Consider the following 15,987-nt stretch of genomic DNA (forward strand, 5'->3'; position numbering starts at 1 on the left):
GAGCATTAGAAATGGGGCCCATCATATATGGAGCATTATTTTGGCCCATAAGACACTGGAGCATCATCCATGGGGCTCATCATATACTGGAGCATTCTAAATGAGCCAGATCAGACACTGGAGCAGCATCTATGGGGCACATTATACACTGGAGCATTAGAAATGGGGCCCATCATATATGGAGCATTATTTTGGCCCATAACACACTGGAGCATCATCCATGGGGACCATCATATACTCTAGCATTATGTGGAGCTCATCATATACTGTATGGAACATTATATTTGACCAATTATTCTGTATGGATAAATATATGGGTCTCATTCTGTATGGCGCACAGAATGGTGGCCATAATACTGTATGGAGCAATATACTGTCCTTTTTTTGACCTATTGTAGAAATTAAAATAGACATCAGTCATGTCATGTAAGCAGTGAAGTATTTTTCATTGTACTATACCTATATTTGTGTCGTATCGGAGCATCATGAATTGTGGTATGTGTTAAAGGGGCGCACTGACACTCTCTGGCCCAGGGCACACGAAAACCTGGAGCCAGCCCTATCGCCCCTCACAACTTTAGCCAAATAACCCCCAGTTTTTAATGCGTTAACTATTATTATGAAGTAAATTCAGGTTGACAAGCTTCAGTAATAAGAATTGATGTTGTTGGCATTGAAATGGGCACTGTAGGTGTTTACTGTCCTCCACTCCCTGCCGACTTTGCTTCCCCATTGGCTTGCATTGGGTTTCATGTTTGTCGGACCCCGACTTTTCCCTATAGTCGGCCGATTTCGTTCGACCCGACTTTTGAGAAAGTCGGGTTTCATGAAACCCGACTCGACCCTAAAAAAGGCAAAGTCGCTCATCTCTAGTAATCTCCAAACACACCATGATGTCTGCCATCGATTCCAGCCAATTTTGTGTTCAAGAAGTCAGGGGTGCTCCCTCTCTTCTGAGCCCTACCATGTGCCCAAACAGTGGCTTTCACTCACACACGGGGTAACAGCGTACTCAGGAGAAATTGCACAACAAATTTTGTGGTCCATTTTCTCCTTATACTTGTGAAAATAAAAAAAAAGTTTGGGTCTAAAGTAAATTTTTTTGTGAAAAAAGTTAATGTTCTCCTTCCACACTGCTTTAGTTCTCGTGGAGCACCTGAAGGGTGAGCAAACTTCTTGAATGTGGTTTTGTGCACCCTGAGGGGTGCATTTTTTAGAATGGTGTCACTTTTGGCTATTTTCTGACATACTGACACCCCTCAAAGTCACTTCAAATGTAAGGTAGTAACAAAAAAAAAAAAAAATTACTTTGTAAATTTTGTTGGAACAACAAGTCGCTGTTCAACTTTTAACCCTCATAACGTCCTAACAAAAAAAAAAAAGGATTACAAAATTGGGTTGATGTAAAGTAGACATGTGGGAAATGTTCTTTATTAACTATTTTGTGTGACACGAGTCTCTGATTTAAGGGCACAAAATGTAAAATTTTAAATGTTGCAAAATTTTCTAAAGTTTTGAGAAAAATTCCATTTTTCTCCGAATCAGTGGAATCCATTGAAGCGTTCCAGAGCTATAACCTCATAAAATGACAGTGGTCAGAATTGTAAAAATTGACCTGGCCACTAAGGGGTTAAATAATGAACTGGTTTAATCTGCAATGTGCTGTTGTTCATCTGAGGTTGTGGTTACCTAACCTTAACGCCATTAAGTCGTGATAAATAAAAACAAAGAATTCACTACATAACTGCAGTAAAATTGTGGCACAAGATGACTATTTCCATGCAGTGTGGCTGCATATCTTGAGTAACACAAGCAAGTAACTTTTTTTTTTTTTAAAGCACTGAGTGAATGTAAGGTAGCTACTCCAAGACAGATGTATCAAAGCTACTTCTAGCGCATGCAACCTGATATCTGGAGATGGGATGTCACCATCCCCGCTCATAACAAGCTGTAGAATGAATGTGGTTGGAATAGCTGTTTAGGTGTGCCAGAACTGGAGGCTCCTCTGTGTCCTGGCTCACAGAGGATTGAGCACATTGACATAGGTTGTTTTTACTGACAACCCTCTACAGATTGGCACTGGCAAGTAGTCAGCTTACAGCTAATAATCTAGGTGACAGCAGAGGGGGTAATCCTGTAGTAAGAGAACACACTACGTTCTGTAGCACATCTCAAGCCCTGCAGTCAAGGCCCACACTACTTGTTTCACGGCAATCCGAAAGAAATCATATTTTCAGTGCAGTATACAAATGTTATGGTCACCTTTTTTGTAATTTCTAAGAGCCTCTTCCACCTAAAATATAAATAGGAAAAAAATTAGAATCAGGAAAAAAAAAATCATCAGTGCTAAACACATTAAATTAATAAAAGTGATATAATAAACAATTTAGTTAGAGGACCTTCTTTTTACAATCTAGGCCTCAGCAGCCAAAGCCAGTTAACATAGATAAGAAAATAACCAACATGAAGTCCCATTGAAAGAAGCCTTATCAGGTGATTGTCAGGGTATGTGCAGACATTCCAGAACTGGCAGCGGTTTGGGCGCAGGACATGTTCGCTAGGTCCAAAGCGCTGCTATCTATTGAACCCAGGAGAATCCGCGTGTTAACTGAACTGTGCTGATTCACTGCATCCAATACACTCTATGGCTGAAATATCTCTTGCGGAGACTCGTGTCTCACCAAGATAGAAAGACTGTAGTCTGGTTAAATGTGTCGCATGTCCGTCTCCGTGGGTGAGCCGCAGGTATCTCTGGATACATAGTGGACGTGGGATTTCTTTAAATCCCATCCAAAATGCCGTAACATCTGAATGCTGCGAGCTGGACGCTGCACATGTATGCAGCGTCCAACCCGAAGCGTTTACCGATAGTCTGCACATATGCTTACAGGCCCAGGTAGTATATGTATAGAATGCTATATTCCCTCTCTCATTAGTATGCCGGGAGTTAGAAGTTCCTCAGTGCCCAGGGCACAGCATTACTATGCCACAATGTAAGTGTGCCTCTGGAGCAACACATGAAAATATCTTATTACATGAGTATGTCCACTTAAGACCTGGGCTGTCTATCTTCATTCCCCTGTGTGCCCAATATAGCATTTATTTCAGTATGGGGAAATAGATGGTAAGATAGGTGCCCATGGCCAACCCAACTCCTACGTCATCCAGAGTCTGTCCACCTCTCACGCCTGAACAGTAAGGCTTTCTTCACATGTCTGTATGAAACACGTATGTGAAAACCCAGTACTAGTGTTAGAGTTTTCCATCCGTGCGTCATTCACTTTTTCCTATATGGGTAAAGAAAGAAAGGACAAAGTTTCTCCTATACTTTGCAACGTTAAACACATAGCACTTGGATTGTACTTTTACGCCATGCGTGTGGTGTATGTGTTTGTCACAGAACCATATTGTATTGGCCCTTGTTATCCGTGCTGCTGGAGAAAAAAAAAAAGGGAAACCACACATGCTATAAGCACAAGACATGTGAAGGAGGCCTCAAGAATAGAAACTGCGCAGGCATAGCAGGTTGGGTAGATTAAGTCAGCCATGTCAATCAGGGCAGGAGAGACAGCTATTGTGTGGACGGAGTGAACACCTCTGGGACAGCACGGCATGTGGCGCAGGATAATTACAAATGGCATGTTTTTAGGCAGTGGCGTAACTAGAGTCCGATGGGCCCCAATGCAAGATTGGGACCCAGGATCTCCCACCCCCCCATCCTAGCTACGTATGTATGCGTGCATGTACCATCCTGGTATATATGTCCGTTTACCGGGATAGGGGCTATATAATAAATGCACAAACACTGGCGGGTTTTTTCATGCATATGAAAAAAAATGCCTTTGTGAAGTATGGTTCATAATTCCATTTTTTATATTAGACATGTTTGGCATAGTGGTCCATCCCACATATTGCAATTTTCATTGACACTGCAATACATTTGTGATATCCGAACTGTAAAGTTTAAAGAACTTTAAAAAAAGAAAAAAAAAAAAACCTTTCCCCTGTAGCAACTGATACAAATTGCTTTCTACCTGAATGTAGCCATTTACAGCTCTTACATTTCTGATTACCACATTTGAAGCAGGGCTGTGGAGTCGGAGTCGGAGTTAGTTTTGGTTGGAGTCGGAAGAAATGTACCGACTCCAGCTTTAAAAAAAATGTATTAATATTTCATAATTGAACTTTCATATGAATTTTATAAATGTTACTCAAATATATATGTTTTATCAAACTATGAACAACAGTGATAAGTAGTTCTGCTGGAGATAGAGACATTTCTTACTTCTTGTGTGTCACTGTTCTCCACTGCCCTTATCTAATCTTATACTTGGTTAACCTCATGCTGCCCCAACCCCCCTACTTACAATGTATGAAACTGAAAGTGAAAATGTGTTGCAAATTCTTAGTAGTAAAGCTCCTCCTCTAGACTAGATCATACTAGGTGTGCGTCTTCCAAGCATCTCACAGCTGCCTGCTACTCAGAAGAGGAAGACTGTAAGAAGTATTATCCTTTCAACAAACTTTGCATCAGTTAACTGTGAGTACATGAGGAATAATAACAGTATTACTGACCACTATATCAGTTGTACGACCTGGCAATAATTTTGTACAATTGTTTTTAGGAAAAACAGTTGTCATTTGGATTGTGAATGCAGAATTAAAAACCTGAGAATGTCAAAGAAGCATCACATTAAATCAGCTGTATTTGAACATTTCACCATCACTCAAGATAGAAAACATTATCTGTCAGTGTATGACAAATGATCCAGACGAAAACAAATGCTGTGAAGCCAAGATGAGTGCATATTCAGGCAAAGATAAAAATGCTCCTACCAGAGCTTCTAATCTAAAGAGACATTTACAGTGCTTTCATCCAGAAGTACTGAAAGCAGTGGATGAGAAAGACTGCATCCAAACCAATGAACCAGTGCCCAGCTCTTCCAGCCAAACAAAGGAGCAGAGAACTTTGCAGCCATCAGTTGCAAGATATTTTGTCAGTGACAAAGTTACTGTGACAATGACAGTAGATACATTTAAAAAACAGATCATAGAGCTTGTTGTAAAGGATAGTGTGCCTATTTCATTATTTTCACGACCAGCTTTTATGTGTCTGAATGGGGAAATGGCCCGCAAGCTTGGTGTTTCTCTGGAGAGAGAGAGTATTAGAAAATTAGTAATCGAAGAAGCTTTTAAACAAAAGGAAGAACTTAAAAAAACTCTCAAGGGACACTTTCTGTTTCTTAAAATGGATGCCTGCACACGTCACAGAGTGAACTATTTTGCCATCAATGTCCGATTTGTTTGTGACAAAAATGAAATAGTTATCAAGACATTGGCAGTAAAAGACACCAAAGCTCATCACACCAGTGAGTTTCTCCAGGTCTTGGTGGAAAAGGTTCTGCAAGACTATGAACTTAAAAAAGAGCAAGTTCTTTCTGTCGTAACTGACAATGCTTCAAATATGATAAGTACTATTAAGCTAATGAATGAGCGAAATGATGGTGACCAGCAGCTAGAAGAACATTCTGGGTCCACAGACACAAATGTTTGAAATAAGAGGAACACAGTATTGTAACTGAGGAGCAAACTGAAATTGCTTCAGATGAACAGCAACATGATAGTTTAGATGATCTTGTTGAAACTGTGTAAATATGTTCTTTCATTCATCACATGCGCTGTGTTGTGCATACGCTACAGCTGGCTATAAGACAGTCTGCAAGAAGGACATGCTGCTGCACTGATTGGCAAGGTGAGAAAATTGGCTACTGTTGCCAGAACCCCTAAAGTTGACTCAATTTTGAAGAGACGTGCTGGAAAAGGGGCAATTATTGATCAAACCACACGATGGGGCAGTACTTACTTAATGATTCAGTGCTTGGTTGAACTGAAAACCTTTCTTGTAGACATGGCTAACCCTCAACTGACGCTAAATGAAAGTCAGTGGAATCAGGTGACTGAGCTGGAAAAGTTGCTAGAGCACCCATTTACAGTGACTAAAAAATTACAAGCAGAGGACTTAACTCCAGGTATTTTCTTAAAGGAGTGGAAGAACCTGATGTTTCGCCTGTCCCATAGAGGAGGGTTAATTGCAAGTGGCATTGCTACATCAATGAAACGGAGAGGAGCTACTATTACAAAATAACATTCTTTTGGCAGCTGTTTATGTAGACCCAATGCATCAGATTCTTCTAGATGATCAACAGCTAAGTAAAGGAAAAGAAGCTCTGTTTGAAATAGCAGTAAGGATGAAAGGGTTGCAGAACAGTCAGGAGGAACAAGAAGAATTTGGTCGTCCTGCCACATCTTCACCCTCATCATCAACTGATGAAGAATTTAATTTCGAAAAATATTTGGATCACAAGGACCGTGCAAAGCGTTCCCGCATAGAAGAAGAGTCATCCCCATCAAAGAACACAGCCAGTACATTTCAGCAGAATTTTTCATGTGCACTAAAAGAAATTGAGAAATTTGACCGTTCATCAAAAATAACAGTGCAACAAGCGATTCCTCTGTATCGTGACATTGTCAGAGATGTTGCCCGAGTGGTTACTGCTTTGCCACCAACACAAGTTAGTGTAGAGAGGTTGTTCTCTGCTCTCAAAATAATTAGATCAGATTTGAGGGCATCCATGAAGGAGGATCTGACAGAGGCAATACTTTTTCTGAGGACAAATTTATAGATTTCTTCTTATTAACTGCATAAAAGTGTTTATTGCATATTTACTTACAGTTTAGAAAAGTTTATAAAAGTTATTTGCTATATTCTAATTGTATTCTAATAAATGTAGTTTTTGCTCTAAGTGGTCTGATTACTTATATGATGGTGAGAAACTGAATAAGCACGATGTTTAATATTTTACAACAGTAAATTTGTTGTTATGAATTGGCCATTTATGAAGGAGTCGGAGACGGAGCCAGAGTCGGAGCCAGAGTTGGAGCCTGATAAAATCCAGGAGTCGGAGTCGCAACTGTGGCTTACCGACTCCACAGCCCTGATTTGAAGGTTCCAGCAAAGTACCCTCATATTTATAACCCCATCCTCCATAATAGTTTTTCTTGTTAATTTGACTGGGTGCTATCATATCAAACACAAGTCTAATATAAAAAAAGGAATTACAAACCATAGTTTGCAAGGCATTTTCTTCATGTGCATAAAAGAAAAATTATACTACAGTCATGGCCAAAAGTTTTGAGAATGACACAAATATTATATTTTCACATGATCTGCTGGCCTCTGGTTTTTATGTGTGTTTGTCAGATGTTTTTATCACATACAGAAATATAATTGCAATCATATTATGAGTAGCAAAAGGTTATATTGACAGTTAGAATGAGTTAATGCAGCAAGTCAATATTTGCAGTGTTGACCCTTCTTCTTCAGGACCTCAGCAATTCTCCCTGGCATGCTCTCAATCAACTTCTGGATCAAATCCTGACTGATAGCAGTCCATTCTTGCAAAATCAATGCTTTTATTTTGTCTGAATTTGAAGGTTTTTGTTTGTCCACCCGTATCTTGATGATTGACCACTAGTTCTCAATGGGATTAAGATCTGGGGAGTTTCCAGGCCATGGTCCCAAAATCTCTATGTTTTGTTCCCTGAGCCATTTAGTTATCACCTTTGATTTATGGCAAGGTGCTCCATCATGTTGAAAAAGGCATTGTTGATCGCCAAACTGCTCTTGGACGGTTGGGAGAAGTTGCTCTTGGAGGACATTCTGGTACCATTCTTTATTCATGGCTGTGTTTTTAGGCAAGACTGAGAGAGAGCCCATTCCCTTGGCTGAGAAGCAACCCCACACATGAATGGTTTCAGGATGCTTGACAGTTGGCATGAGACAAGACTGGTGGTAGCGCTCACCTGGTCTTCTCCGAATAAGCCGTTTTCCAGATGTCCCAAACAATCGAAAAGGGGATTCATCAGAGAAAATGACTTTACCCCTGTCCTCAGTAGTCCACTCCCTGTACCTCTTGCAGAATATCAGTCTGTCCATGATGTTTTTCCTGGAGAGAAGTGGCTTCTTTGCTGCCCTCCTTGAGACCAGGCCTTGCTCCAAGAGTCTCCGACCTCACAGTGCGTGCAGATGCACTCACACCTGCCTGCTGCCATTCCTGAACAAGCTCTGCACTGCTGGTAGCCCGATCCCGCAGCTGAAACACTTTTAAGAGACGGTCCTGGCACTTGCTGGTCTTTCTTGGGCGCCCTGGAGCCTTTTTGGCAACAAGAGAACCTCTCTCCTTGAAGTTCTTGATGATGCGATAGATTGTTGACTGAGGTGCAATCTTTCTAGCTGCGATACTCTTCCCTGTTAGGCCATTTTTGTGCAGTGCAATGATGACTGCACGTGTTTCTTTAGAGATAACCATGGTTAAAAGAAGAGAAACAATGATGCCAAGCACCAGCCTCCTTTTAAAGTGTCCAGTGGTGTCATTCTTACTTAATCATGACAGATTGATCTCCAGCCCTGTCCTCATCAACACCCACACCTGTGTTAATGGAGCAATCACTGAAACGATGTTAGCTGGTCCTTTTAAGGCAGGGCTGCAATGATGTTGAAATGTGTTTTGGGGGATAAAGTTCATTTTCTAGGCAAATATTGACTTTGCAAGTAATTGCTGTTAAGCTGATCACTCTTTATAACATTCTGGAGTATATGCAAATTGCCATTAGAAAAAATGAAGCAGTAGACTTTGTAAAAATTAATATTTGTGTCATTCTCAAAACTTTTGGCCATGACTGTATATCTGGTGAGACAGCGCCTTCAGATCGTCATTTCTCTCCTTCTTGTTCTTTGGATGTTTTATTCCTGCTGGGATTGACAAGTGCGGCAGTCTGCCTTTACCAGAGTTGTGCCTGTGATTGCCAACTTGTCCAGGTGAGCCTGTTCATCATTTGGCTCCACTACGTCAGTCTGAGCGGCTCACTCATGGGAGCACCCCTGTTTCTTCTCTTGTTACAGACTAACGGAATCTCTGGATTTCTGCTTGTTTGACCCAAGTTTCAGGAGAGAAGCTCTGGAGGTTGCATCTTCCGTTACGAGTGTCCACATTGTCCTGGCGGTATTACTGACCAGCTACATCTTCCTGGCAGTATCTCTAATACCCCTGGCGAGATTTCTAATCTTATACCTAGTATTGGATTACAGTTGTGTGTGATAATCCCCTCCACGGTCTGGTAGTGAATGTAAGGATTGGGGTATTCATCACATGGAATCAGAATTCCGTATCTGGACTCACCTCTTTGGCAATTTTCAGTGATAATATTCTGGAATAAGGACTAGAAAAAAGGTTTTTCTTTTTGCTCTGATACTTTGCACCCATTTATGATTTTATATAACTAGAAATAGGCCCGATGCTATTGCATCAGGAGTACGGTGAAATGAACATCCTCTGGTGGGCGGCTCAGCCAATGAGCAGTGCCGCGCGGGATTTGAATCCCCCTCCCCCCCAAAACCGCACGGCACCGCTCATTGGCTGAGCGTCCCTGGATTGAAATCCCCCACCCCACCGGCTGAGCCAATGAGCGGTGCCTCTCAGGATTTGAATGCATGCATGGTCCCCCCTCACCCCCAAATCCTGGTATGCATGGTCCCCCCTCACCCCCAAATCCTGGTATGCATGGTCCCCCCTCACCCCCAAATCCTGGTATGCATGGTCCCCCCTCACCCCCAAATCCTGGTATGCATGGTCCCCCCTCACCCCCAAATCCTGGTATGCATGGTCCCCCCTCACCCCCAAATCCTGGTATGCATGGTCCCCCCTCACCCCCCTATCCTGGGACGCATGGTCCCCCCTCACCCCCCTATCCTGGGACGCATGGTCCTCTCACCCCCCTATCCTGGGATGCATGGTCCCCGAACCCCCCTTTCCAGTCATGCATGGTCCTCTCACCCCCCTTTCCTGGTATGCATGGCCCTCTCACCCCTCAATCCTGATATTCATGGTTCCTTCACCCCCCTATCCTGGTATGCAAGCTACCCTCACCCCCCCCCCCCCCGGAGTACGCGCATGCCCATACTGCGCTGTCCAGCACCATATTGCTGAAGACACACTGCAAATGTGTCCTCAGTAAAATGGCGCCGGACAGTGCTATGCGCATGCGCGATTCCGACACCGCACTTCTGCCCCGGTGAGAAGAGAAGCGCCGCGGCAACGCTCCTCCCGATCAGGTAAGTATGCAAATATGTAAGTCCCGCCGGCTGAGCAATGAGCGGTGACGCGCGGGATTCGAATCCCCCGCCAAGCCTCAGCCGGCGGGCGAATCAGCCAATGAGCGGAGCCGCGCGGCTTGGCGGGGGATTCAAATCCCGTGCGGCAACGCTCATTGGCTCAGCCGGCAGGGGATTTGAATCCCGCGTCGCTCATTGAATCCCGGCTGCCACATCGGAATACCCATAACTTGGGTGTTCCAATATGGCGGTGCAGTTTTTGTCACAGCTTCCGGCCGCGGTGGATTATGGGATAGCATCTCAATCACCGGAAGCTGTGACAGAGCCGATTGGCAATTGTATATTAGATTGTTCATAGAACCATTAGTCCTCTCGTTAATATTAATTATATTTTAGGCTGCTGTGTATATAAATTATTGGAGTCAGGTACATAAATTGAAAGGGCTATTTTTTCTGTGATGGATTTTTCAGTAAATAGCAGTGCTTTACGTAGCACACTTAAGCCAGTTTCACACGTCCCGATAGGTCTAGTACCAGAAAAACCAGTACCTGAGATATCAGTGTCCATGTGCGTAATACGCGTGGCAATCGAGTGCCGCATCAGTACCACACGTATTGGCTCTGGAGAAGCAGCGATACAGTTAGCGATGTTCCCCGGTGCCGGGTGCTGAAGACTGCTAGCATCATTCTCCCCTGCTAGCACTGCAATCAGAACGAGTAGGGGAGAATGGTGAGAGTTATGTTCAACAGATAACAACAAGAGCAGGTGGCGACTGATGGAAGTATTCAGCCACCGCCTGTGCTATAATTAAAAAAAAAGGATTAGGTTCTTCTGTGTTTTTGATAACCAGCCAGGCTTCAGCAAGACTGGTTATTAAATGGAATCTGTCAGCAAGATTCTACACAGTAACCTACAGAGTGTGTCAGGTCTGTGCCGTTATACTGATTACAATGATACCTTGAGTGATCAAATCCGTCTTGTGGTTGCTGTGTAATCTTTATTTTCAGTTTTGAGTTAGTGATATGCTCGTGCTTAGGGGCGGCCTGTGGGGGGGGGGGGGGGGGTATTCATCAGTATGGCTTCTGAGAGGTCACACTGATCCCTCACTGACCTGCCCCTTAGTTTACATAATGAATATGTTATATACAAAAAAAAAAAAAAAAAACTTTCTGCAGGCAGGCGCCAGCTGTAGCCCCTGTGCTGCAGCATAGTCATGTGTGTACTGTGTTTATAATTAATGTGTTTGAGGTTTTCCTGATATTTACCGCTACACGATATGCTCCATACATGTTTGGCACATGTCGTGTCCCTCCCTTTGATGTGGGCTTCGGCGCTGAGCACACATCTTTCCCCGCACATATCCACTGTTTTGAACAGCAATGGAAGAGAGAAAAAGATCCTGCACAAGGAGCGCACACCTATAAATAAGAATATATGTGGGCAAAAACACATGTGAATTTATGAAAATACAGCTGTGGCCAAAAGTATTGACACCCCTGCAATTCTGTCAGATAATACTCAGTTTCTCCCTGAAAATGATAGCAAACAAATTCTTTGGTATTATCATCTTCATTTAATTTGTCTTAAATGAAAAAACACAAAAGAGAATGACGCAAAAAGCAAAACATTGATCATTTCACACAAAACTCCAAAAAATGGGCCAGACAAAAGTATTGGCACCCTCAGACTAATACTTGATTGCACAACCTTTAGCCCAAAATAACTGTGACCAACCGCTTCCGGTAACCATCAATGAGTTTCTTACAATGCTCTGCTGGAATTTTAGACCATTCTTCTTTGGCAAACTGCTCCAGGTCCCTGATATTTGAAGGGTGCCTTCTCCAATCTGCCATTTTTAGATCTCTCCACAGGTGTTCTATGGGATTCAGGTCTGGACTCATTGCTCGCCACCTTAGAAGTCTCCAGTGCTTTCTCTCAAACCATTTTCTAGTGCTTTTTGAAGTGTGTTTTGGGCCATTGTCCTGCTGGAAGACCCATGACCTCTGAGGGAGACCCAGCTTTCTCACACTGGGCCCTACATTATGCTGCAAAATTTGTTGGTAGTCTTCAGACTTCATAATGCCATGCACATGGTCAAGCAGTCCAGTGCCAGAGGCAGCAAAGCAACCCCAAAACATCAGGGAACCTCCGCCATGTTTGACTGTAGGGACCGTGTTCTTTTGTTTGAATGCCTCTTTTTTTCTCCTGTAAACTCTATATTGATGCCTTTGCCCAAAAAGCTCTACTTTTGTCTCATCTGACCAGAGAACATTCTTCCAAAATGTTTTAGGCTTTTTCAGGTAAGTTTTGGCAAACTCCAGCCTGGCTTTTTTATGTCTTGGGGTTATGTCTTTTTATGTCTCCTACCATACAGTCCCTTTTCATTCAGACGCCGACGGATAGTACGGGTTGACACTGTTGTACCCTCGGACTGCAGGGCAGCCTGAACTTGTTTGGATGTTAGTCGAGGTTCTTTATCCAACATCCGCACAATCTTGCGTTGAAATCTCTTGTCAATTTTTCTTTTCCATCCACATCTAGGGAGGTTAGCCACAGTGCCATGGGCTTTAAACTTCTTGATGACACTGCGCACAGTAGACACAGGAACATTCAGGTCTTTGGAGATGGACTTGTAGCCTTGAGATTGCTCATGCTTCCTCACAATTTGGTTTCTCAAGTCCTCAGACAGTTCGTTGGTCTTCTTTCTTTTCTCCATGCTCAATGTGGTACACACAAGGACACAGGACAGAGGTTGAGTCAACTTTAATCCATGTCAACTGGCTGCAAGTGTGATTTAGTTATCGCCAACACCTGTTAGGTGCCACAGGTAAGTTACAGGTGCTGTTATTTACACAAATTAGAGAAGCATCACATGATTTTTCGAACAGTGCCAATACTTTTGTCCACCCTCTTTTTTATGTTTGGTGTGGAATTATATCCAATTTTGCTTTAGGACAATTCTTTCTGTGTTTTTTCATTTAAGACAAATTAAATGAAGATAATACCAAAGAATTTGTGTTTGCAATCATTTTCAGGAAGAAACTGAGTATTATCTGACAGAATTCAAGGGGTGTCAATACTTTTGGCCACAACTGTATGTTTATTCGTAGACAAAAAAAAAATCATAATAAAATCATTTAAAAAAGGCATATCATTAAGGTCCCTTGGAACAACAATACAATAATCCCATAGAAAAACCACAATGATAAATAAAAGTAAATGAAAAGTCCCTGAGATAATGAAAAGGGACCTTAATGATGTGTCTTTTTTAAATGATTTTATTGTGATTTTTGTATCATTGGGAGAGTCCCCAAAGGGATGGAGGTCCAATTTCCCCAAAGGGAACAATATATAAGGATATTTAGTATTATTATTATTTATTGTTATAGCGCCATTTATTCCATGGTGCTTTACATGTAAGGAGGGGTATACATAATGAAAACAAGTACAATAATGTTAAACAATACAAGTCATAACTGGTACAGGAGGAGAGAGGACCCTGCCCGCGAGGGCTCACAGTGTATATAGTATCTATACACTTTCACATGATGAAATGACAGTACTTAATAAGGGGTTATTCGTTCTGCCCATAAGCATTCATTGATAACTTCCAACTATTTCTTCATACTAAAGCTTGTATAAGAAAATTGAGTATTAAAAAGGCACCTACTTATTGATAAAAGGAATGGAAAAATTAAGGAAAATCTCAAGGAAGATAGGAAAGATGAAAAATTAGATTAATTATAAACATGTGGACATTAAAGCGGTATCCACCTTTCACTCTATCCATCATAGAGGGAGCCATCTGGAAACATTTTATAAAATTACAGTAGTTATAAATGAAATGAGAACTTTAACGAATATTAAGGGTAATTACAATCTTACTGTCCAACAAAAAGCAGCAATTAAATTCCTCCAACATAACTCAGATTTGGTCATTCATAGTGTAGATAAGGGGGAGGGGTTGTGCTATAAGATAAATGTGCCTATTTTGAAGAGGCAATTAGAATTTTAAATGCTAAAGAATATTAGAGTCCATTGTCTGTGGATCCATCCATTTTATATTTTAATGAATATTGCACATTAATTAAAGAAGCGGATCTATTCTTAAGAAGGAAAAGGATTTTTGCCTATTAACCCCTTTCCGACATCGGGCGTAATAGTGCGCTGATGTCGGACTCCCCTTGTTTGGTGCGGGCTCAGCGCCGGAGCCCGTACCTTTCCAAGAACATGACAGCTGATACATACAGACAGCAGCTCTTCCGGCCGAGCGATCACGTAGCCCCGCTCATTAAGGTAATGGATATTCACTTCACACCTATGGGAGTGGAGAGGCATGAATATTCATTACCTTAATGAGCGGAGCCAAGTGACCACTTGGCCAGAAGAACTGCTGGCGCCGGAATGAATGAGCTGCAGCGAGAGCGCACAGGGAAGGTAAGATGTGTGCTGGAAGATGGCAGCTAAGGCTGTCACTGTGCACCATTACAGAGAAATGAATATTCACTGCGCTGGCAGCGAATATTCATTTCTCTTTAGCAGCAGCACAGGCTTTAGTCAGTTGCCATATCCTGCCTCTGTGACCCGCTGCTCTTCTGTCTTTCTGGGACAAATGACTCATGTATAAGCCGAGGGGGGGCCTTTTTAGCACAAAAAAAGTGCTGAAATACTCGGCTTATAAACAAGTATATACGGTATATAGGCCATTCATTACTCATGCCGGACACAGACATGCTTGTCTAGGTATGGATAGTAGAGGCTTGCTCTGTGATGGCACTAATTGTTTGTTATAGGAACATGGCATTTATATGCCTGGACTTGTAAAAGAGAGATGGGAGCACACTGTGCCTGGCTGTGATACAAAAGGAGGAGGGGGGGGGGGCTATCGGATATAATACACAACATAAACAACAAATTACCAACAAAAGGTTCTCACTTTTTTGTGCTTCATACCCAAGAAGTGACATTGAAGATTGAGTGCTGACGCACAAGAAATATTACACAGCTGTAAGAAAAAAAGAAATGCAAATAATCAGTTACAAACACCTTTTATATATCAAATGAAAACACATAGGAAACAGTTCATTAAAAGGAAGCTGTCAGCAGAACTATGCTATGCAACCAGAGAGCTGCATGATGACGTATGGTCAGAGATCCTGGTTACAATAATGTGTCACTTTCTTAGCTGCTTGGTGCAGTTTTGATAGAATCCCTTTTTTCCCTGCAGCAGGGGAAGCGTTAGGCCATGTGCACACGCTGCGGTTTTGGCCCTGCAGAACTGCAGCATTTCCGCAGATATGGTACTTTACCATGTTAGCCTATGGGTTTTAAAAACCGCAGTGCTCACGCTGCGGTTTTTTACCTGCGGAAAAGCCGCAGTTTTTTTTCCGCAGCATGTCAATTGTTTCTGCGGATTCTGCTGCGGTTTCACACCTTTAACATAGTAGAGGTGTGAAACCGCAGGGCAAAACCGCAGGCCGAACCGCAGCAAAACCGCAGGTCACTTTACCTGCGGTTTTACCTGCGGTTCCGCAGGAAAAAACCCGCAGGTGAATCTGCAGTGTGTGCACATACCCTTATACTGATTATCTGGGCTGCCTGACATGTGACACCTAGTATAAAAGTGATAATCTCCTGCTGATAAAACACTTACTGTGTTGAATCTACAACAACCTGCTCAACAACTGACACATCCCTGGAATCAGGGTCTGTCACTACAGTATGTTCCACTCAGATTACATAGCAAAAATCTGCTGACAGATTACCTTCAAGTCATGGCACAGTGAAGCAGAGCGATACAAAAAAATAGACATCA

At 42.4% G+C, this 15,987-nt stretch overlaps 1 protein-coding gene across 1 annotated transcript in view; it reads right to left on the minus strand.

Annotated features, from left to right (window-relative positions):
• Nucleotides 1–15,987, minus strand: part of LOC141099724 (uncharacterized) — a 166,756-nt gene that overhangs the window by 136,615 nt on the left and 14,154 nt on the right. Inside the window, exons 3-4 of the mRNA XM_073587724.1 lie at nucleotides 15,109–15,177; nucleotides 2,263–2,293 (exon numbers count right to left, since the gene is read on the minus strand). Of these exons, the coding sequence (XP_073443825.1) occupies nucleotides 2,263–2,293; nucleotides 15,109–15,177 (100 nt within the window). The remainder of the gene's footprint in view (nucleotides 1–2,262; nucleotides 2,294–15,108; nucleotides 15,178–15,987) is intronic.

The sequence above is a fragment of the Dendrobates tinctorius genome, unplaced genomic scaffold, assembly GCF_039654945.1.
Source record: "Dendrobates tinctorius isolate UK_male_01 unplaced genomic scaffold, ASM3965494v1 ptg000102l, whole genome shotgun sequence".
Lineage (NCBI taxonomy): Eukaryota > Metazoa > Chordata > Amphibia > Anura > Dendrobatidae > Dendrobates > Dendrobates tinctorius.